Consider the following 21,979-nt stretch of genomic DNA (forward strand, 5'->3'; position numbering starts at 1 on the left):
TTCCCTCATTATGCTATATGGGTCCTTGCATGAAGTATAATTCTTTTGCAGGTTAGGGGGTATTGCTTAATTGCATGCTGACCTTTGTGAGCTCGTTCTTCATGAGCAGATGTTGCCTGAATCCTGTTATCCAGGGGAGGAGCCAGACATTGTTAACAATCGGGTTTAGCCCCAATTTAAGTTGATATTCAGGGGACATGCTCCCCCGGGGAATTTTTTTCCCCATCCACAGCAGCTACAAGCCATTTGGGGAAAAAACATGATAGTTGCCGAGGAAACAAAATCATCCTAAACCTGCATCATATTTTGATTCTAATCAGAATATCATCTGCAGGCGATCACTTGTTTTCTGATTCAAATCGATTTTCGTTCAGATCGGCTGAATGTTTGTTTGAAAGTTGTAAATATTAGGAAGATATTCACTAATGCTTTTCATTCATTTGCAAATTAGTTGAATGTATTCACAGATGTTTTTATCCGTGAAATTTATTTGTAGATCCGTTTCATACTTGCAAGATATTTTTGTGAGTTTACAAATTTATATTTTTTGTATTTGTGGAAGGTGTTTTATATTTACATATCACACATTTACTCACTGATTGTCAATCAGTTCACATAAATAATATTGAGACTAAATCTACCTCCATACCCATCCCTCTTTCTCTTCACCTGCACAAGTTTTCACATTTCACCTTCATTTTCCTCCCTTTCTACTCTCTTCCTCACTCTTCAAATCCAGACTTCCTGATCTGTCTTCTTCTCAAACTGTTCTCCAACCAAACTCAACTCAAACCCTATTAAATGTGGAGGACCCTGACCCTACTACTTCTATTGCCTCTATTTCTGCTCTGTTAAGAGCTTGGATCATTCCTAACCGTAGCCCTATGTACTTAATGAAGTGCTGAAAACATGCTGAACAAGAGAGCTTTATTTTGGAAAAAACAGGTCATTATAAATTAAACAACACTTTAATCAGAATTTAAAAACATTTCAAAATATAATAAAAGTTGCAAACCCTGCACACATTTGCAGAGTAGTTTCCAAAGTGCAATAGAAAAACCTGCATTATTTCAGTTCATTGTGCACATTAATGTAATGTGCGCTTCACATAGACAAAGACTTACACTGCACAAATACATTAATTCACTCTGCGCTGAAGACACTTTTATCCAGCTTTACGATGCAGAACCAATCCTGACGTTAAGAAAAAGTTTATACATAAAGATAAATCAGAATCCCTGCTTTCATTTATTTGGATGTCTGTTTGGCCTTCTGCACAGGAGCAGGAACATCAGCAACATTATGCAGAAAGTCATATAACAACTTAGCATTGAGAGCATTTCCGAGTATCTCTGCTAGCTTGTCCTGGCTGAGTTTGGTTAAATCTGCCAGGCTGTTGGCATTTTTGATCAGAGCCCTGTAGTTTTTTATATTGACCCCAGGCATTTTTAACAGGAAGTCATAAGGTCCGGGGTTGTAGAGACCCGATGATTCAGACACCATGTCCGACTCAGCCGTGACTGCCTGAGCCGCTGCAGCATTGGGTTCGAGGCGGCCTTGCTTCAGCTCCAGGAAGAGGTCAGCTGTGGCGTGTGGGGAGGGGCACCAGAGAATACGGAGCCGGGGGAAATGCAAGGTGAGCAAGGTGAGTTTTGAGGAGATGTCATTTGATGATATCTCATGACGGAAATCTGACCGGGCCATTAAGGAAAACGGTTTAGCCGGGTCAAACTCAATGAGCAGCACTGGCTTCCTGTAGTAACGGGTCATGGAGAGACACTGAGTGTAGAGGCGGCCGCTCTGCAAAGAGCCAATCAGATCACTGACGCTCTTGCGCTCCACGCATGTGTCCGGGGTCAGGATGTAGTCGCCTACTTCTAGGGTGACGGGCTCAATGTCCAGTCCACGGCGGTGCAGCAAAGAGGGGAGCTCACTGCGGAATTCACGCATGTCCACAATGACTCGTGAGGGCTCTTTGGGCTGCTCCTGGCCTCCTGGTTATAGGACAGGAAATGGAAATACAAAAATAATGAAACACTTATTCCAGAAAACTATTTTTCTTGAATAAATTTAAAAGAAATTACTAAAACAGACATGCCTGCTTTGCGGGAGTTGGTGGTGGCATTGGCAGGCTCTAAACTTCTAGCGAGGTCCAGGTTGGTGTCTTCTCGTCCCTCCCTCTCCTCTGGGATGACCATAGTAGCTTTTTCCCTGCAGCGTTACACACACACACACACAAGCACCAATGAGAAGCCGACACTTAAGAAAACCCCAAATCAACAAAAACCCCAAAAAGTACTTGATAGGAAAGACGCTGTTCTCACCTGATGAGGTGTTCGAAGGCTTTCTTTTCCTTAGACAGAGCTGTCAGGTACTTCTGTTCTTCTGTCGAGCCTCCATAGATGAGGAAATACACCCTAAGAGCCTTTCCGGGTCGGCTAGCTTTGTAGATCTCCAGCTGTCGGACAAAACTCACTTCAGCGTCGTACAGCACCACAAAACTGGGCTCCACCTCGTGCAGCACCCGCGTCAAGCTGTGGGGGTCCGTGCAGCCTTTCAGAGGGTGGATGACGGTCAGCGGCTCCTTCAGGACACCATAGTAAGCATCGGATGACAAATCCAGTTTCAGCTGTTCTTCCTCGCCTTCGTCCTCGTCCATCAGTTCATCCTCGTCTCCGCTGCTGCCCATCGCTGCTGCTTCATCCATCTCCTCCTTCCCCACCATCTGGGTCAGGGTCAGAGATGGTCTGCTCGTCCTCTTCGTGGACTTTGTGGGTTTTTTCTGTGCAGGCTCCTTCCCCTTGCCTCCTTTTTTGGACCAGCCTTTGCCCTTTTTGTGCGAGTCAAGTTCAAGGGCAGCAGCCGCAGCGGAGTCCCGTTTACCGATTGTGCGGACGTACAGTCTGTTGAGCAGCCGATCAGAGCCGTGCCTGATGTACTGCTGCAGCTGGGCACAAGTGCGGTCATCACTGGCACAGATCAGCACACGACCTGGAGGCAACATGTACATGACAGATATGAAATGACCGTTTTAATGGTGGATATTTAATTCTTGTCTAACATAGGACTGAACTATTTGAGAAAAATATCACTTCACTATCAAGATCTAAAGAATCAGATAATCAGATAATCAGATAATGCTAATAAGCTAATGTTAGCTTCACAGACTGAACTACTGGAGGTCCCAATTCATAGATCTTTATGTGATCAGCTGAAAATAGTGCAAACACTGGAGTGCAGCGAGCATTAGCCAAGACTTTTTGTTGTCGTCGTTTCATCAATTTACAAAATGAACCTTATTAACTACAACTCTACAGACAATCACCTGGCAACAGTTGTTATTACAGTCACTGATGTCAGCCAGCTACAACTTACACTTACTACGCCTGAGCTAAGACACTGTTAATAATCAAATTTAAACTTTTGAAATTGCAGTATTGATATAAAAACAATGGTTTTACTCCACGTCTGAATTCCATTAGGTGTAGGCAATGTGAGATAGCACACACAACATGACATACACAGCTTTGAATAGAAGCGTAAATAAAAGATAAATATATGTAAATATGTGACAAAGAGTGAGAGAGGTCTATTCTATCCTCTGTATTTGTTCCATATTCACTGGGACTAGTTTGCCAAGTATAATGCGAGTACAGTGTGTGTGTGATATGTGTATGATGTAGTCTACAAAGCAGTAGCACAAGATAAATCAGGGCAGCCTGAGGACAGTCTTGTGAAATGTCAGCTGTGTTTACACTGTTTTTTTTTTATGTTAAATACGTTTCATAGTGAGGACTTCTTTCTCCTGTGGCTCCTGTGTTAGTGTTAGCAGGCCAAAGTTTAAATGACCTTAGATCATTTTAATGTACCACCTTTTAGAAATCTAAAAAGTAGCATCTACAAAATTCTGTTACATAAAACATTATATGTAAATCTGTAGATTGAAATGCAGTGATGACGTGATGGACAACTTTCATGCTCTAACCTGGTTCATGCTCAGAGCTCTTGTTCTCCCTCTCAATCTCCTGCAGCACTTCAGTTAGAGCCTCCCACTTTGGGCTCTTCTCCAGCACCAGCTTTCGTTTTACCTCTGAATCACACGGACACGACCTTTAGTGATCTCAACCGCACACATACAGTACATGCTGATTACATTACATTACATGTACTCTGAGGAACACACTGTCAGAGATCTGGTCACTGCTCAGTCACCTGAAGCAGAGGGTAACTTCTGTTTCTCAGCCTCTGCTCCCACTTTGAGTTTCTTCTTGCTCTCAGCGATGCGGTACACTCGACTCCTGGCGTTCACAAACATGGACGTGCTAGAGTCCAGGAACAACCACCCTGGCGGTTACAACAACAGGCGCACACAATCAAACAGGTATAACGAAGATTAATTATGGACATCAAGTACAGTTTTTTTACTTAAAGAAAGTACTGTAGTTTACCAGAATTGGAGCCAAAGATCTTTTGGCTGGAGCGCAGCGACTCCAGCAGATTGAGGAAGGTGACGCAGTCGTACTGGGTGAGGTAGAGCAGAAGAACCCTCAGCACCTTCAGGTCCTGGACCAGGCCCTTGGTCTTTGCTCCCAGCTGGTGCCACAGGGGGTCCAGGTAGTGACGGATGGTCTGCATAGAGTTATAAAGTTCAACCATTTGCAGTAAATTCTTTGACGTCAAAGGAGAACAACTTAACGACACAATGAAACAGCAAGACGGCAAACTAGGAATATTACGATCCAGTTTCAATCACATTACTCACATTGCATTATGTGTTACATGTCACTAATACAGTAGCAGACCTTTTCAAAAGCATTTCCTAGTGTGTTCTCCAGTGAGAGGTCCTCAGCCTCCAGGGTGGGGTTGTAGCGTTTCAGCTCCTTCAGACAGGCGCTCATGATGTCCAGGATGGAGCTCTGTATGGCCCTCATAGCTGGCGTCAATGACACGTGGAGCTCCACCACCTCTGGCTTATGCCTCTCCAGTGCTGTGTTTACTGATGCTTGGAACCTGTTGAATGGAGCAGGTGTAGAGAGCAAAGTGTAAAGAAGGACGAGGGAAGCGCTTCCTTTTCCTGCTATGGCATGTAAAAAGTACAGTACGCCCCCATCATACCTGGGCCACAGGTAGAGCTTCTTGACGAAGAGGTTCCTCATCACACGCTCCACCTGGCAGAAGCCTGAGGAGAAGGCCGTGGCCTTGTCAGTGAAGGCCTTAATGAATCCTGTTTTGTTCTTCTGTCTGAACAGACGAAGGATGAAGGCCTCTTGACACGACTCAATGATTTTATGGGCGCGATACACCAGGATGCCTGAAAGGTTGTTAGAGAAAGATAGGAAAGTAGTAAAACACCTGTACAATTGTATTGCAAAGCAACACCCTGCAATAAATACATCAATTAAAATGTTTTTGATTTGATTACTCTTAGAGGGAAAAAGAATCTGCATTTATTTATGTTTCTGAAATGACTACAATTAAGGATATTTACTGTGTAAACAATATCAGAGCAGATGAGTAACTTGGCTTCTGTTGACTCTTGCTTGTCCCCATAATAACATGCTCCAGTCATGTTTTTTGAAAGTTTGGTGGACAATCAATTAATCATATATATATTACATTATGACCAGGCAGTCTTCTGACCTGATATGAGATGAGCAGGGATGCGGTCAGTGAGGAAGTCCACCACCAGGATTCTGCTGGTGACAAACAGCACTCCTCCCTCGGTGTAGACGTTATAACGCTCTGTGCTCTGGACGTCGCTGGTCACTGTCCTGGGCAGGTGGGTCACACCTTCCACTTGCAATTGCTCTGTCAAATACTCCTGAGAGGGGAATAAGTAAAGACGTGTTCTTGCTAAACTGGCTCTAAGTAAATGCACACAAGAGATGCATGTAAAACTCTGAACTTGAATACCCAGACCTTTATTATCTGTAAGGTTCATCTTGCCTGGTATAGAATAGGCACTTGGTGGCAAATCCTCAAATGGCTTTTCTATGAAAAGAGGCCAAGGCATATGTGACTAACAATATGCAAAAAACAAACATTATTTTGGTAGATATTGCGCTAAGACGCATGATTTGAGTTGGAATGATCATTTTGGATTGAGAAAAAAAAAAAGAAGATGATCATGTGATTTTTTGCTGCAGTTTGTACCAAACAAACATGTTCACGTACATTTGGAGAGTATGATTTGTAGCCCGGAAGCACCACAATGCATTTCATTTATCAAAATAAAACTGCAGCTCCTGCGATTTGGATTTTGCACTCGGCCATATTGTGATTTTGATAATATTAAAATGAATCGTTCAGCCATATCTAAATAGTGCAAATTCATCCTAGTAATAGATTGCTATTAACTGATGGTAATGTATTATTTTTACACAGCCACCTTATTTAAGTGTATTTAAATGAATAACTGATATAGTAGCATGTACACATTTTAAAAATCTACCCAAAAGCCTCGTTGCTGCCCCCAAAAATCACACGGTGTTAATTATGAGGCGGTTAAGTTAACCCATGCAGTCCTCACCTGCTCAGGTGTGGTGGTGTTGAGCAGAAGGACCAGGCTGCCCTGCTCCGAGTAAACCCGCATGAACTGCAGAAGGATGCGGTCTATCCCCATCCCCTCGGCCGCCACCAGCAGCCCGTCACTGCCGAACAGACTCAGAAACATCTCGGTCTCAAACTCCAGCAGCGGCCCCGCCATGTTGGAGCCGACAGGACGGTCCTCTACTCTAGACACGAAAAGTCACCAGGGTTTTCTCTCACTGTCGGCGGGAAATGTCAGCTAGAAGCCGAAAAGAAAATCATTGTGAGACAGCAAAGAAAGGGAGAGCTCGGAGCTGTTACTCAATGTTTTGAAATTGCGCATCCGGTCACGTGGTGTCAAAAAAAAATAAAAGGTGAAGTTTCCTGTTTATTACTGAGAGCTCCACCTAGTGGCGCGGAGCGTTATGGCAGGTAGAAAACATGTCCAGCTTTTCTTTTTTGTTTTTCAATGACCTACGTGTGTTTCTACATTAAATTGACTGCTGATGGTTTATCATTGCAGACAATACAAATGTGTTTTTATTGTCTTTCTCTCTGAATGTCTTTACAAACAGCTCTTTTTCACATTCTCATGAAAATGTAATGGTAGTTTTGAAAGAATGCCACGCTGCTGACTTGTCCAGAAATGTTGATGTTACAAAATCAATGCAAAACTTTTTAACAGACAACTCTAATCTCTGCATGTGAGCATGTGAGTGCATCAGGATAGAAAACAATCTCTGCTCTCAGTTGTATTCCTGCACAATTACAATATAATAATGATAATGACACGTTGTCAAATTGATTTTCACAGCATGCCAAAGTAACTACTTTAGAAAATGGTTAGCAATGGCGTATGCATGATTGAGTTGGCTAAAACATAAAAAGCATGCACATACTGTTTGCTTTTTAGACATGTTTTCTACCAGACGAGAAGAAAAACCCTTGGGTAAACAATAAGACCTAATAATGTTTACATTTAACATTACATTTAAAGCTATTTTATGTCATATCTGTTTATGGGGTGGCAAAATAACTGGCTTTCAGATGCTTCAAATTAATGATATCCGTATCAGACAAGTCAAATACTAATCCACTTTCATTTAAATGCAGCAATACGAAATACACTATCAAACGATTAAATAGCCCCAGAAATGCAGGGTACAGAGCCAATGGCTGTTTTAGTGACAGTATTAGCGTGTTTTCGGGTGGATTATTCCTGTAATGCACCGTCAGGAACAGAGCTGTAAAATGCTTGCATAACAAAGCCTGCCAGCTGGGCTTTGTAAAACTCTGTTGTGTCAGCCCACATTTCTCTACCATAAGAGAGGAGGCTGAGGGGACCAGAATAGGTCTGAGCTCATGAATGACAGCGGAGGAGCAGGACGATGCTGAGCCCACCACCATCCCCGACACACACACACACACACACACACACACACACAAACAAACAAACAAACACACTCACTCAGAGGTTTCGGCTACACAGGGGGCACGGACATGACTCATCATAGCTTTAAGACTTCAGGCTTGAATTTAGCCACTTTGATGTCTGCATCTGTCACTCATCCGCTGATGTGATGTGCTGACTCTGTGCAGAGCCATATTATACAAAACAACACATGGACGCTTGAGTGGAACTCATTACAATGAGTTATCTGGACAAAACTTTCTTTGTTTTCTCATTGTTCTACTCAAAATTTTCCTAGAAATGAAACTCTGAGTATGTGTGTGTATATGAACACTGTCGATTGAATCTGTCAGGAAAAATTATTTCTTTTAATATCCTCATTTTGAATAAATGAGTGGTGAAGTTGCAGAAATTAAGAATTAAGGAAGTACATTAATTAAAACCGATATTTCAGAGACTTCCATCACTAGTGAATTTCATTAATACTGTCAACAAGTAAAGGAGGAAGAAAGAAAGTCTTACAAAGCATAAATATATATTGAAATGCCTTCTCCAATATATTTGTATACCTTTGCTCTGGTGCTGTTTTTCATGGTCTGGCCCAGGCCCTGTAGGTACGATAAAGAATATAATGCCACACTAGCCAAACAAATGCACTTGCAATGTGTATGCTTTAAAACTAATAAAAGAAAGTCAGAGTCCTCATCTCCAACTTCTGAGTCTGAATACAGTCAATGCTCGAGTCGGAGTCCAAGTCCAAATTCTTAGTGCTCAAGTCTGAAAATCAGGACTCAGGTCAAACTCAAGTCCGAGTCCTGGACTCCTGGACTACAGCACTGCCCTGTGCAAAAGCTAGGTTCATTCAAATAAGTGAAGCAACCACTGGATCATCCAAGACAAGCTCGAAGAGAGGAGGCTGTTGTAGCACCATAATAATGTTTTAGATCGAGCTGTTCAACAATCCAACAATCACATAAATGTGTATATATTCAGGTGTCCACATACTTGTGGCCATGGAGTGTGTTTTAATATTCCCAGCTCAGTATTTCTGAGTCTATCAGTTGTCCGTGCGTATGATTTAACGTTGACATTTCTCAAAAACTGCAGGCTAAGGAGATGCAGTCACAGAGTGAGAGGGAAATTAAAAAAGAGCTCCAGCAGTCTGGCCAACATCAAAGGTGACCCTGAAGGTAGCAGGAGACACAACATCAGCCCCACGCTGCCTCGCCCGAACAGAGCTACACTACCGGGAAGGTTTATAGGTGCTGGGAACAGAAACTGAGAACTTGATAGAAATGAGGGGAAAGCAAAAGGAAAGCCAGCATGAAGAGAAAAATGAGAAATATGAGGGCGCAAGTGACATTATTTGGATTTTCAGTCAAGTGTAAAATCCAAAAAACAAAGGCAGAAAAAGTTATACAGGAAACACTTGCATTTGCTAAATGTCTTTAACAACCTTGATTTCTTATTTTCTCCAGCTGATTTTAAAGCGACTCTTCAGCTAAATAAAGAAAAGGGCTTATTTGATCTTTTTAAAGAAAGAAAACATGATATAGAAATATGTCTCTGCCTCTATGTTGTCAAAAAAGGTGCCTCGATCAATTAAAACAATGCAATCTTACACATTATGTAAATTCATCTATCTATCTATCTATCTATCTATCTATCTATCTATCTATCTATCTATCTATCTATCTATCTATCTATCTATCTATCATTGAGCCACTTCAGTGTGTCACCGTTAAACAGCAAATGACAGACTCTATGTACGTTAAGAAAAAGGAAATTGTTTACACTTTTGGCACAGAAATGTTGGACTGAGGATTAAAGTAATGCACTGTCATGAACAGACCTATAGAGAGCAGTGGAGCACTTTTGTTTTGCAGACTCATGCATCTTACAAGGCAAGTCTAGCTCTGGGGTGATGTGTGTGCGAGAACATTTGTGTCCGTCCACACCTCTTCTGGGAGACAATCAGCAGCTTCACGTCAGGATGAAAACATGAAGCTAGGATGGAGTGGTAACACGACCCTATTAGGGCTGTCTAGAAAGGGGGGGGGGGGGGGGGGGGGCAATAATGATTCTGCTATTATTACAGTTTTATGGTACATGAAATTGAATCAAATGATCCATAAATGTGCTTGGAGGAACCAGCATGTTTTCACGGATTGGAGCATCAGTCTGGTTGGCACATGTGAAGGATTGCGGCGAAAATCGTTCATCCGCTTCTCTTTGCACCAAGTGGGACGAGTAAAAGTGTACATTTGGCAGCTGATGTACATCCTGATATCATGGATGGTCTGGCACTACTGTAAATGAGAGGAGAACAGCTTGAAATTGATGGCAGGCTGGAGGATAAAATAAGATGAGATATTTAACACTGCCTGGCTGACTGCAGTGTAGGAGGGAAATGAGAGAGAGAGAGAAAACAGAGAAGGAGAGAGAGAAGAGAAAACAGCTTAAGGCCTGATACATCCCTCCAGCCCTCATTAGGAAAAGAGAGGCGCAGCAGGGTTTTGTTGTAAATGGAGGGCTAAGCCTGAGAGCCGGTCAGGCTCCGAGGGCCAAACACGAAGCCTCTGGAGGTTAAACACGCACACTCTTTAAAGAAGTATCTCGACATTTTGGGAAATGCACTTGCTTCCCTTCATGCTGAGAGTCACAGTAGATGACAAGATCGATGGCACTCTCATGTTTGTATGATAAATATGAAGCTAAAGCCGGCGGCCAGTTAGCTTAGCTTAGCTTAGCACAAAGACTAGAAACAGGGGTAAAAAGCTAGCCTGGCTTGGCAACAAAATCCTCCTACCACCTCCTATAAAGCTCACAAATTGACACTCACAAAATGCTCCATTGTTGTTTTTTAAAACATTAAGAGCTATTTACTCCGTTAGTAAGCTAATTATTCTGGCATATAACTCAACATGTCGTTTTTACACTAGTAAAAGCCTACAGCCTAGTTTGCTACTTCCAGTGTTTTTGGTAAGCTAAGCTAACTGACTGCTGGCATTAGCTTCATGTTTACTGTATAGACACATAAAGTAATTGAGATCTTTTAATCTACATGAGCATGTTTCCCAAAATATCAATCTATAGATGAATTTGCTGATTAATGGCGTGTGGAAGGAAGTCTGGAACAAACTTTGTTGAAGTGTTTTATAATATAATTATCTAAGTGGCATTTCCATAACCATATTTTTGACATGCAACAGGTTCCACTTGAAACCCCAGTCGTATTTCTGAGCCACAGCCGTGTCATGCATCACAGTGTTAGTTAGTTAGTGAGTATGTTTGCAATTGAGACACCACAGACATGGCGGTTTCTTTACTTCTGCCCTTAACCCAGATTTGCTCTTTTAAAGCTCAGTCTGATTCCAACCACAAAACCAAAGGGCAGCACTTCTTCTACGCAACAGCAACACACTGAAAGGATCTATGTCTGTCTGGTAAAAGTTTTTGGTTCATTTTGTAAGGAGCGTGAAATGCCTCTTTCAGATCTGCAGAGAGTATTTTCCAAGTAATGCCAGATGTACAGTACATGGTGCTGTATTGTAAGTGTCCATAATTAAGGTGCTGAGCCAAAAACTCAGAGATTGCACCTTGGGTTAAACAAACCAACTCGGGGTCAAATTCTGAAACACATGACTCACTGAAAAGCCTTTTAGCACTAAGAGCAGTCACAAAAATAGAAAATGGTGCAAGCTGAGCTGAGATTCAGTGGAAATAAAAGTACTCCAGCAGCACAGAAGGTAGCTGCTGTAGGCACTACATGTATAGCATTTCAGGCTGTTGTGACCCTTGTTACTTCAGCACCTTCGCGGAATGTGACTAAAGATTATGGTGCTTGGAAATGGCAGAGTGGCGCTGCTGCATGTTCACAAATTGAGATTATTACAGAACACCCTCAGTGCACTGAAATATAGATGAGGTAGAGGAGCATTTTGGCACTCAGAGCTGGGTCAAGCAGCACCAGTCAAGCAGCTTCTGTAATGCTCAGCTGAAATGACACGCACACAAGTAATTTCTTTATTTACGTAATGGTGGGAACTGATTACCAAAAGCAAAGAGACCTATGTTTATTGCTTGGCTACAATTCACATATATTACAGTGACGAAAAACAAGGGGATGAACATTATAGCGGAGAGGAGAATTCACTCGCTCATGATCAAACACAGCATGAAAAAGAAGCAGAGGAAATGAGATGAAAAAATTCTATTCTATGAAGCAAATGTATGGCTTTTATAAGAGGCATGAACAAGGCTGACTGCCTGTCACATCCACTTTAGCAAATCACTGTGACAGCGGATGCCAATAAAGAGGAGGGGAATGTGGCGTTTGTGAGTATAGATGAGAAAAAGGAACAGAGAACAGAGCTGGGGAGATAAGAGGGGGGAGGAAAAGACAATAACAGGAAGTGAAGGAATGAGACACGGAGAGACAGATAAACAAATATTTCTTGCCTGTAATGTTTGGCGAACTAGCACAACGGCTGGCTTTGTCAAATGGGCATATTAGATGAATAATTCAAGGCGGCTGGCAGACTGGAAGTTTGGAGGATGGTGTCAGTAGGTGACAGGGGGAGACACGTTACAGGCTCGAGTGGATGTCAGTGATGCATTAGAGGGAAAGGAAGTGTGTGTTTGTGTGTGAGTGTTACGATGGGAGAAAACAGGCTTGTTTTGGTAAGAATATGAGAACAAGATACAGGGTGAGGAAGGGATTGTGTGTTTGTGAGCTTCTGAACCATGCATGAACATGGAAATACCCACGCTCCAGAGGGACTCACATGCAGAGTTTTCAGGTGCCATTAGCATTTTTCGCTCAGTCCCTCTCACGACCGATCATGGGAGAGCTGCTACTGTTTTCATTGTATTTTTTCCCCAGCACAGACTATGGAATCAAGATTTTTTTTCCCCGTTTGATGTTGCAGAGACACATTTCCCTGTGTCCATAAACCAATAAATCCTAAATCCTGACAGATCCGAGGGCTGTTATCGACCAGTAGACCTCAAATCTAGAAATGCTGCACTTCCTGGACCAGAGATAGAGAGGCGAGGGAGAACAAGAGAGAACCAAAGAAGAGAGGCAGAGATCAAGGCAGCTCAAAGGCTGATTTGATCTCTACCATCGTCCTGAAGTGGCAAACCTCCGGTCTCTGTGTTGGTGGTGGTGGCGGTGTGTGTGTGTGTGTGTGTGTGTGTGTGTGTGTGTGTGTGGGTGAGGTGTGGAGATTGAGAGGGTGCTCATGTTGAATTTAAAACCTGGGTATGGGAGTTTATGTTTTCACATTAACAGCATGTTGACATTGAGGCAGTTTGAAGGCGTCAGTACTGAACTTGGCGCCTTGCAGCAGGGAACTGTATCATTCGTCCCGCCCCCCTCCACCTCAGTTGGAAAAGCTTTTCCACTGCTATTCTTTTTACACGTCTACAGCTGTGTACCTTGAAACAGCAAATAGGATGGGGGTTGAAACCTGCCACCTGTAAATAGTCTTGTAAAAGTCTTTGCAGAAGTTTCTATCTATATCTCTACAACAAACACATTTGGACAGAGCAGGGGACGGTATCTGTTAATGCTGGTATTGTTACACCAAAGCAGATATTTTGTAACTTAAGAGACTGATATCAGTTTATTCTCTGTGTTAATACAGAATTCAACAGGGGGTTGTAGCTTAGCTGGATATTGTAGCTACTGGCTGCTGGATTTTACCAGAGAGAAAGAAGGGGGATGACAGTTTGAAGATGTTGCCCACATGAACTGCACTGAAGCTGCTCGAGAGGATTAGATTTTCACAAAACAGAATAAGCTGTTGCACTTTTAACCCCACCTCATTTCAATGGTCAAATATGTTTTAACAAAAGTCACATATCAAAGATTACTATATTTCTAAAGCTATTTTCTCTTCTTCCTATGATATGCTGATATAATTTAAAAGTATTGAAAAAAAGTATAAACATCCTTTAAATTCCTGTTAGGCCTCTGTCTCCTTTATATGTGGACAAATGTTATAATGGATGGTACTATTAAGCCTTATGGTACACCCACACAGGTGTTTTCACTTTGCCTAATTGGACCTCTCATTAGGAATGTGTGGATACATACAGATTGAGCCTGATCTCCCTGACTGCTGTAAATCACAACAGACCTTTTTTCTGGACAGACATTTTGACATCAAAGAGCTTGAAAAGCACAGGTAAGAAAATAACACACACGCACACACACACACACCAGTTACAGAGAGCATCAATATCACCATATAAACAACAGATCTGAAAACAGCTTTTCGTGGATGACATTTGGACTCGTCAAACGCAGGTGTAACCAATAACATCAATAACGCCTGTATTCCTTTTAAGCTAATGTTTCAGGAGCAGGTATGGATTCCTCTTTCATGCACAAATTCCCAGCCCTGGCGTTGTGCATAGTGGCTCACTCTTTATTCACTCGTTCATGTTATTAGTCACACCTGTGTTTTTCCTGTTACGACATGTCAAAAAGTCTGCCCTGAAAAAGGTCTAGGACAAGTTATGCTTATTGGTACAGCGTCGAGTGACTTCACACAATTCCCAGAGAGGCTGAGCCCAGGTCTAATCAGCCAGAATAACTTAAAAGACTTGTGTGGGTGTGTAGTTCCCAATTAATTTTGTCTGTATCTATATATAAGTGATTCACCAGTGAGAGACGTTTGGGAGTCAACTACAGGGACTGTAAGTAACAATGCGCTGAACGCTATAATTTTATACTTAATTTCATCTTTTATTCATGACCATGTAATCACCTTGGATGAAAAGCGGGTTTGCTAATTATCATTAGTGTATGGACCTATAGTATGTTTCGAATTCAGGTCAGCTAGGCTAACCAGCTAGCAGAGGAAATGTCAGGTACGTGGTGTTTTATGTGATTATCAAGACTCAGAGTTTTAGGTCTATATTGTCAGTTCCAAAGGAGATGAGAGACAGGGTCAACGTTCACGTAGAAGACATCTAAAGAATCGCTTGCTCTCATTTTGACCTACCTCAGTTCAGGCGTACAAGAAGAAGGCAGCTGGGAGAGTGGTGCAAGGTCTGCACTGAGGCCAGTGTGCTTACCAAGAGTCAGTGCAGGTGCAGGCACGTAGTGAAGGTTTAGTGAATGCGTATATGCAGCATAAACACTACTTCACATACACACACACACACACACACACACACACACACACACACACACACACAAAGAATTACACACTTATCCTTATAAAAGCCAGATAGCTGTCAAGCGTCTGATGCAGTAAGTCAAAGGCAAAGGAGGATTTCAAACATTAGCATTCCTCCATAATTCCTCCTAATCCAAACACTAACATAACAGTAGGAAGTTCAGTCTAATTGAAGAAGGGATGAAAGCCAAGGATATCCTGTGTGGGAAAAGATATCTGGATTAATTAGTATTGTTGTGGTAGTGTATGTGTGTATTTGGTTGTACGCATGTGCTTGAATATGCCTGTGTAACAGTATACGTGCGTGGACGTGTGTTAGTGTATTTGACAGTGTGCGAGAGGGTAATTGTTACTGTATTATATCCTATATGTGGAGCCGCCACCTCATCAGCGAATGTGCACTGTCGTAAGAAGCATGTTTGATTGGATTTTCCTGTTTTAATCACTGCCTCTATTTTTGCTTGTGGTAGTGGGGCCTGGCTAATTACAAGTACGGATTAAATTTGAATGTCAACATGTTAAAGGTATGCAATCACAGCCATAATGTGGGGAATCAGGAGGCACCATTTTAATAATGAATCTTATATTATCCTTGTGAGGACCATGTTCATATAAGTGCATGTATAGGAACATGTGCTTCTGCATTTTGTATGTGAAATGAAAGAATACTAAAACTTATGCTAAAAATAGTCCTGAGCTGAGAGTGCTACTATGGACATGTAATAGATACAATAATCAAATTAAAAAACTTTTGACACTGCAAAAAAGAACAGTGGCATGCAGCCTTCAAGTATTTAAAGTAAACAAAACTTTGCGAAAATATAAGCGGTAAACTCTTTTACATGTTTTTGGCAGATTACTGTCACTTTTGAGGTAAGACACTTTTGCACCATGAGATAAGTTGCTCTTACGGTTAATGACATCCTGCTTGTGTGCACATTGGGAACTGATGGTTACCGTGCTAGCTTCAGTAGCAGAAAAAACGTGATAGAAGAGTTAACATTGCTGTTGCTTCCAACAGACTCTTGGTGAGTAAAGAAATGAAGTTTGATGCTGAACTTGCAATGTTTCTTCTAAACTGGCAAGTAAACAGTTGCTAATGCTAATGCTGGCTAAATCACACGACGTTGACATGGGAGACAATGGTTCAAATTCGATACCAACATGCATAAGTTTTTTATGCGTGACTATACTATGTCGATTTTATGCCTTATTACAGCATGACATTTTTATTAGTTTTTATGCCTTACAATATTATGATGATTTTATGACTTTTTATTCCATACTATACTAAGATGATTTGTTGACTTTTTATGCCTTACTATACTATGACATTTTTATGACTTTTTATATCTTACTATACTGTGAATTTTTATGTCTTACTATATTATGACGTTTTTATCCCTTTCTATACTATGACATTTTTCATGATTCTTTTATGCCTCACTCTACTATAATGTCTGATTGTATATTTGTACAATATTCTCACAAATCAAAAGAATAAAAGAGTAACTTGTTCATACTATTCTTTAATATATTATTTCACTGTGTATGAGTCGTTGTATATAAGTACCTAGGTATGTCCTCTTTATCCTTATATTGTTTCATGGTTCCTTTTAAGTGAGGTTCTACTTCATTTCCAGGGATGAGTGCAATTGGCTGAGGTGCGTATACATATTAAGTCTGGGCTTTCTTTCTCCTCCTCTCATCCTTCTCCGAGAAACTGAAGAACATTAATATTTAGAATGATTGTTGCCTAGCTTCTCACTGCCTTGCCCTAGAGGCGCATTCAGCGATGCGCAGCATGTCGGCACCCGTCAGTTTAGTGTGTTGTTAGCCTGCATCTTGGGTGCTAATGTTCCCCCACAGTTTATTGCTTGGTGAAATGGCTCCATTAGTGTTGAAACCCACAGTAATGGCATGCAGATGGGCTGTCATGCGCTACAGCAAGCCAAGAGTAGTGAGAGGGAATGCTGACTGACAAGCAGGAAGTCAGAATGTCTACCTAACTTCATACTCTGTGTGTTATATATACATATATATAGTATATGGCCTTCACCTTTACATATGAGTGTGTCTTAGAGTGTGTGTGTTATTATGATTGTGCACGTTAATATGTGAGTATGTGTGTGCACATGCATGAGAGAGAAAATAAATGTGTGGTTGTGGTAGTGTTTGTGTGTGTGCCATCTCCTGTCAAGGGATAGCAGTCGGTTTAGAGACGTGCTCACTTCTATTCAGCTGTTACACTCTGCTGCTCCTTGGGGGTCTTAAAGAGGCGAGGCAGCAGTGAGGGGAGAGTGTTGTGATGACAGTGGGAAATGGCCGCTATGCCAAACTACAAATTGCTCTGCTGGCTAAAAGAAACTTTAAGTTGGTTAGTGGTGGCCTGCAGGAACTCTGAACTTTCAAAGTTCTGCGAACATATTGCAACTACCGTCATGTGAAATACACCCAGATCTGCAGTGGCAGCATGTTGATGAAAAAAGATAGAAATAAGTCATTAACATGTTATCTGTGGTTAATGATATAAACCATCTTCTGGGAAGGATCAAATATGCGTATGATATTAGCTGAACATTTTTTGGCTCTATAAGAGAGAGTCACAAACACTGAAAGGAGAATATCGCTGTACCTGTCCCTGTTGTGTTTTTTAATTGTGCTGTTGTTTAGTTGTGTAATGTAATAACTGCATCATGCCTATTGGTTCACACAGGAAACAGACATGCTATGGGATTATAGATAATTATTGTGTTGCAGCCTTACTGCTATTTCACACACATCAGGAACAGAATGAGAAGCAAACTAAAGCTAAAAATATCGGATTAATTTTCATAATTTAAATAACGATTTGGATAGAATCGAAAAACCCACAGAGTGACATTAAAAGGGATGTTGACACTCTCTGTAGCCGAAAAGTAATTTCCTGATATAAAACACTTAAGCTTGTTACCTAGCTTGGCAAACAATACACGCTTCAAGCTATCAAGCAGGAATATCATTTCCACATTATCTTCCATATAACCTCCAGGATTTCTGTCAAGTGGAGCTTTTAATAGTGATTAAAAGGCTAAAAATATATACAGCCATGCTAGCAGCTCTGTGAGACTGTATTTATCCATCGCAGTGCTTTGAACAACATCAGCACGCCAACATGCTCATAATGACATTGCTGTCATTGGTCAGCAAATGTTCACCATGTTCAAAATCTTAGTTTAGCATGTTAGCATGCTAACATCTGCTAATTAGCACTACAAAAAGTTCGGCTGACGCTGATAGGAATGTCATGGTTTTTGCAAGTATTCAAATATAAACAAAAAACCACTGGACAAAGTTCACAAACTGACTTGATAAAAAGTTAAGGGATGACCAAGGTTATTATAATTAATCCAGTGGAAAACATGAATGAATTTGCAAAATTTGGTAATCTATCCAATAGTTGCAGAGATGTTTCACTCAAAACCACAAATATCAACTTTATGGTGGCGTTAGAGGAAAAGTCGAAAGTCATTGGGCTTCATCCTCTGGGGAACATGAATGTCTGTGCCAAATTTAATGGCAATCCATCCGCTAGTTGTGTTTTCCGTTGTATCATATTGTATATTCCAGTCTGAACCAAATGACAGATTATTGACACACTGACCAACACTGAAGTGCTAGTGTGGATAAATCAGGGGAAATGCACTCTGATACTACAGTGCTTTGAGGTTAGGATTGCTTAAGCCTGAATGCAAATATTGGTTTGATCCCATATTCTAATGGAGACTACAGCAGATTTTTCTAGCAAACTTGAGAGTAGTTTTCAGCCATGTTGTTTCAGTGTTCAGGCTTGTAACAGTGGAGCAGGAGTTGTACTTGGAGCTATAAATAAGCAAAAAATAAAAGCTTCCTTTGTTTATGTTAATGCTGTTATGTGTGAAAATGCTGACATCATTAACAGCACTCCAACAGCTCTTCAGTAGCCGTCCTGGCAACTGAGCTAACTTTAACATATAGCTGTGGTGCTGTGATCACAGGAATCGCAGGAGACCACGTCAAGTTTGCACATCAGATGGACACAAGTGACGCAAAACTGTTGCATATATTGGCACAGCGTTAGTTTAACGGAGCCAAAATGTTTCTAGTTTATCCAAACTATGATAAAAAAAAGGTGTTGATGATTTCTGGTGTTAGTTAAAAAAAGTGTTACAGTACAGCCTCAATATGCAGCAATTATAGTTAATGATTCTGAATTCAGGGTGTCACCCAGCAGTTTATACTAATGCGGCGACACTATTGTCACTATATGTTACAATTCTCCTGCCCATTTTCTCACTTGTACCCAGCTGGAGTGAAACACACAACATACTGTGCAGCTAGATGGGCGCAGGTGCTCCTTGTTGTCCTGACGAACCACTCCTGTCTCTCTCCGCCTCTCAGCCACTACATTCACGTCCTGTGTGCTGGTAAATAACAGCGTTCGGCCATTTTTCGTCAGCAGGTGGCTAGTTGTTGGGGAGGTTGTGTTCTAGTGTCCAAACAAACTGTTGAAACAATCTTCCATCTTCACTTGGAGAGAGTGGGAGTCCGGTCGGTGGTGGTGTGAAGAACAGTATTGTGGGTAAATGTCACAGAGAGCCTTCTGTTCCATATGTGACTAAGTGAACAAAAAAAAAAACCTCCAGTTTATGCGGCACTTTGTCTGCTCTAACTACAGCGTGACGACAGGACTCAAGAGCAGGAGTGGATTTCTGCAGAGTAATATGTCTGGGGACTGTCAATGTCATCTTTAGTACTGAGACACACACACACTGTGCAGCCATTACATTTTTCTTTTTCCCCCACACACGAACACATTGACTTCTTCCTCTTGAAATTGAAATTCACCTCTACCTCTTGCCCAAAGTTGTGGTCGGTGGACACATGGAGGACTCATCTCACCGCTGACTGCTGCAGACATATGGCTCACTTCCTGTTGTGGTCACGTCATATGGGATGGATAGTAGAGGTGGAGAGATTCTCGTGTTCACAACTGCACAGCTGCCTGTGTGAGGGTTAAAGTGCTGTGAATCGACAACATCGCACGATATTCATTAACATTTTGGTTTGAACGACCTTGAAACACCTTTTCTTAAAGAAAAACTCCCATTACTCCAACAAGGAAGGGTTCCCATATTATTCCAATATGGTTCCCCACATTGGTGCCGTTTGTAGTCACACCATATAAAAAGCCTAAATAGCTTTGGCTGTGTTGCCTGTTTGGAGTGGAAACCAGTTGCAGACAAACTGCCTTATTAAATGAGCTGAATAGATCGTAGCTACTATGAGTGTTAATATTGGATCATATTTAGTTGTAACTGGCAACGATGGAGGCAGTTACAACTAAATTGCGTAGCCACTTTAACATTGCTTTGTAGTTCTGTCATGAATGAATACTTAAACACACTGTGAACTGGGTTAAATGACTTTTTAAGTAAAAAAAACTTTTCTCCAGAATTTAAATGAGAAAAAAAGGGGGAGGCTTTTAGTTCAAGCAGGAAGACAATTATGATTTTAATTTTCTCATCGCACCCGGTCTCCACCTCCTAATTATTACCAGTGAACTCACTAAGTTATGTGCACGTACTTCTCTGTCAACCATGATTAACCTAGCCGTAGGGTATTTAAACTCTCTTACATGTTTTTCCTCTGCCGGCTAGCGTCTCCCCCAGAGATTTATTGCTGTGATTGTTGGAGGAAACTGTGAAGAAACAGGAGAAAAGAAAAGAACTGGAGATCGTGCGTCTGTGAATCCATCTCCATGTTTGGTTTCCGTGTTTTAATCTGTGTCAACGCTGCGTTTCCCTCAGATCACTGGTGAGTGGAAGAGCGTCTCAGACGAATCAGTGCTGTTCTATGAAATAAGACATGAGGCATTATTTATGTCCTTAATGCAACAGTTGGAAATACAGTACATCTGTGACCAGTCAGACTACGTGGCTGAAACCAACACGTCGCATTAAATAAAGTGAATCACGGACATTTTCGACCCCGCTGAATACTAGAATCATCAAAACACGCTCCAGCTTGGCAAGCGAGCGGGCTGATCCCTGCCAGCTCTCCCAGTCTGTCTCGCTGGCTGCAGGCCCAGAGGGCAGGGCACAGCAATGGATGGGCCTGTCGCTGCCTCTCTGCTGCCCAGATGGCTCGCTCTGTCAGCGGGCTCACCGCCAGGAGGGGTGGCACCCTGACGTCAGGCCATGATTGGATACGCCAAGTTTCATTTGCTTCCCCCCCAACACCTGTGGACTGCGTGGAGAAATGGAGGGGGGGGGTGGTACTGGAGCCTTGCCGAGTGTGTGTGTGTGTGTGTGTGTGTGTGTGTGTGTGTGTGTGTTTGTGTGTGTGTTCTTGTACTTCTATCTAAATGTTACACTTGTAGCATGAGGATATTCACTGTATATCGAGGGTAATTAGAAGTTTTCGATTGTATCACACCAGCAGACAGAGTTTTCACAGTTGTCATGAAATTGTCGACGTTGAAATTTCCATTTCTCTTCAACGCTGCTATAAACAACGTTTTTATATCAACAATGGATTAAATCAAATATGTGTGATGTGGGGGGTGTCTCACCGCGCAGCTGTAGCTACTCCACGTGCCCAGCAGCAAACAGCAAACTGTTTGTGTGGCCCAGAAACTTTAAATGTTAGTTATGTTAGTTATAAAGTGTTGATGGCACATGTGTGTCTTCGTACAAGCCGACATGGAAGTAACCAAAAACTGCCGCTCTTTGAAAACTGGCTCCTAAAGTGAGTCACTTCCCTTTGACTCCCGTGTTAAAATGGTGAATGTTTATTTGACTCTTCTGTTTAAGTTTTATTATTAAGG

At 41.7% G+C, this 21,979-nt stretch overlaps 1 protein-coding gene across 1 annotated transcript; it reads right to left on the reverse strand.

Annotated features, from left to right (window-relative positions):
* Positions 1–910: 910 nt before the first annotated feature.
* On the reverse strand, positions 911–6,853 carry ercc4 (excision repair cross-complementation group 4). The gene is made up of 10 exons (XM_023395512.2): positions 6,530–6,853; positions 5,641–5,821; positions 5,116–5,311; positions 4,803–5,010; positions 4,449–4,629; positions 4,213–4,344; positions 3,986–4,090; positions 2,325–2,991; positions 2,099–2,211; positions 911–1,994 (listed from the first exon to the last, which is right to left on the reverse strand). Exons 1-10 carry the CDS (start codon positions 6,704–6,706, stop codon positions 1,249–1,251), a joined length of 2,706 nt encoding a protein of 901 aa, XP_023251280.1. The 5' UTR covers positions 6,707–6,853; the 3' UTR covers positions 911–1,248.
* Between the last annotated feature and the right edge of the window lie 15,126 nt (positions 6,854–21,979).

Source organism: Seriola lalandi, unplaced genomic scaffold, assembly GCF_002814215.2.
Source record: "Seriola lalandi dorsalis isolate HSWRI2012SDOR001 ecotype SW California unplaced genomic scaffold, Sedor1 jcf7180002054965, whole genome shotgun sequence".
NCBI lineage: Eukaryota > Metazoa > Chordata > Actinopteri > Carangiformes > Carangidae > Seriola > Seriola lalandi.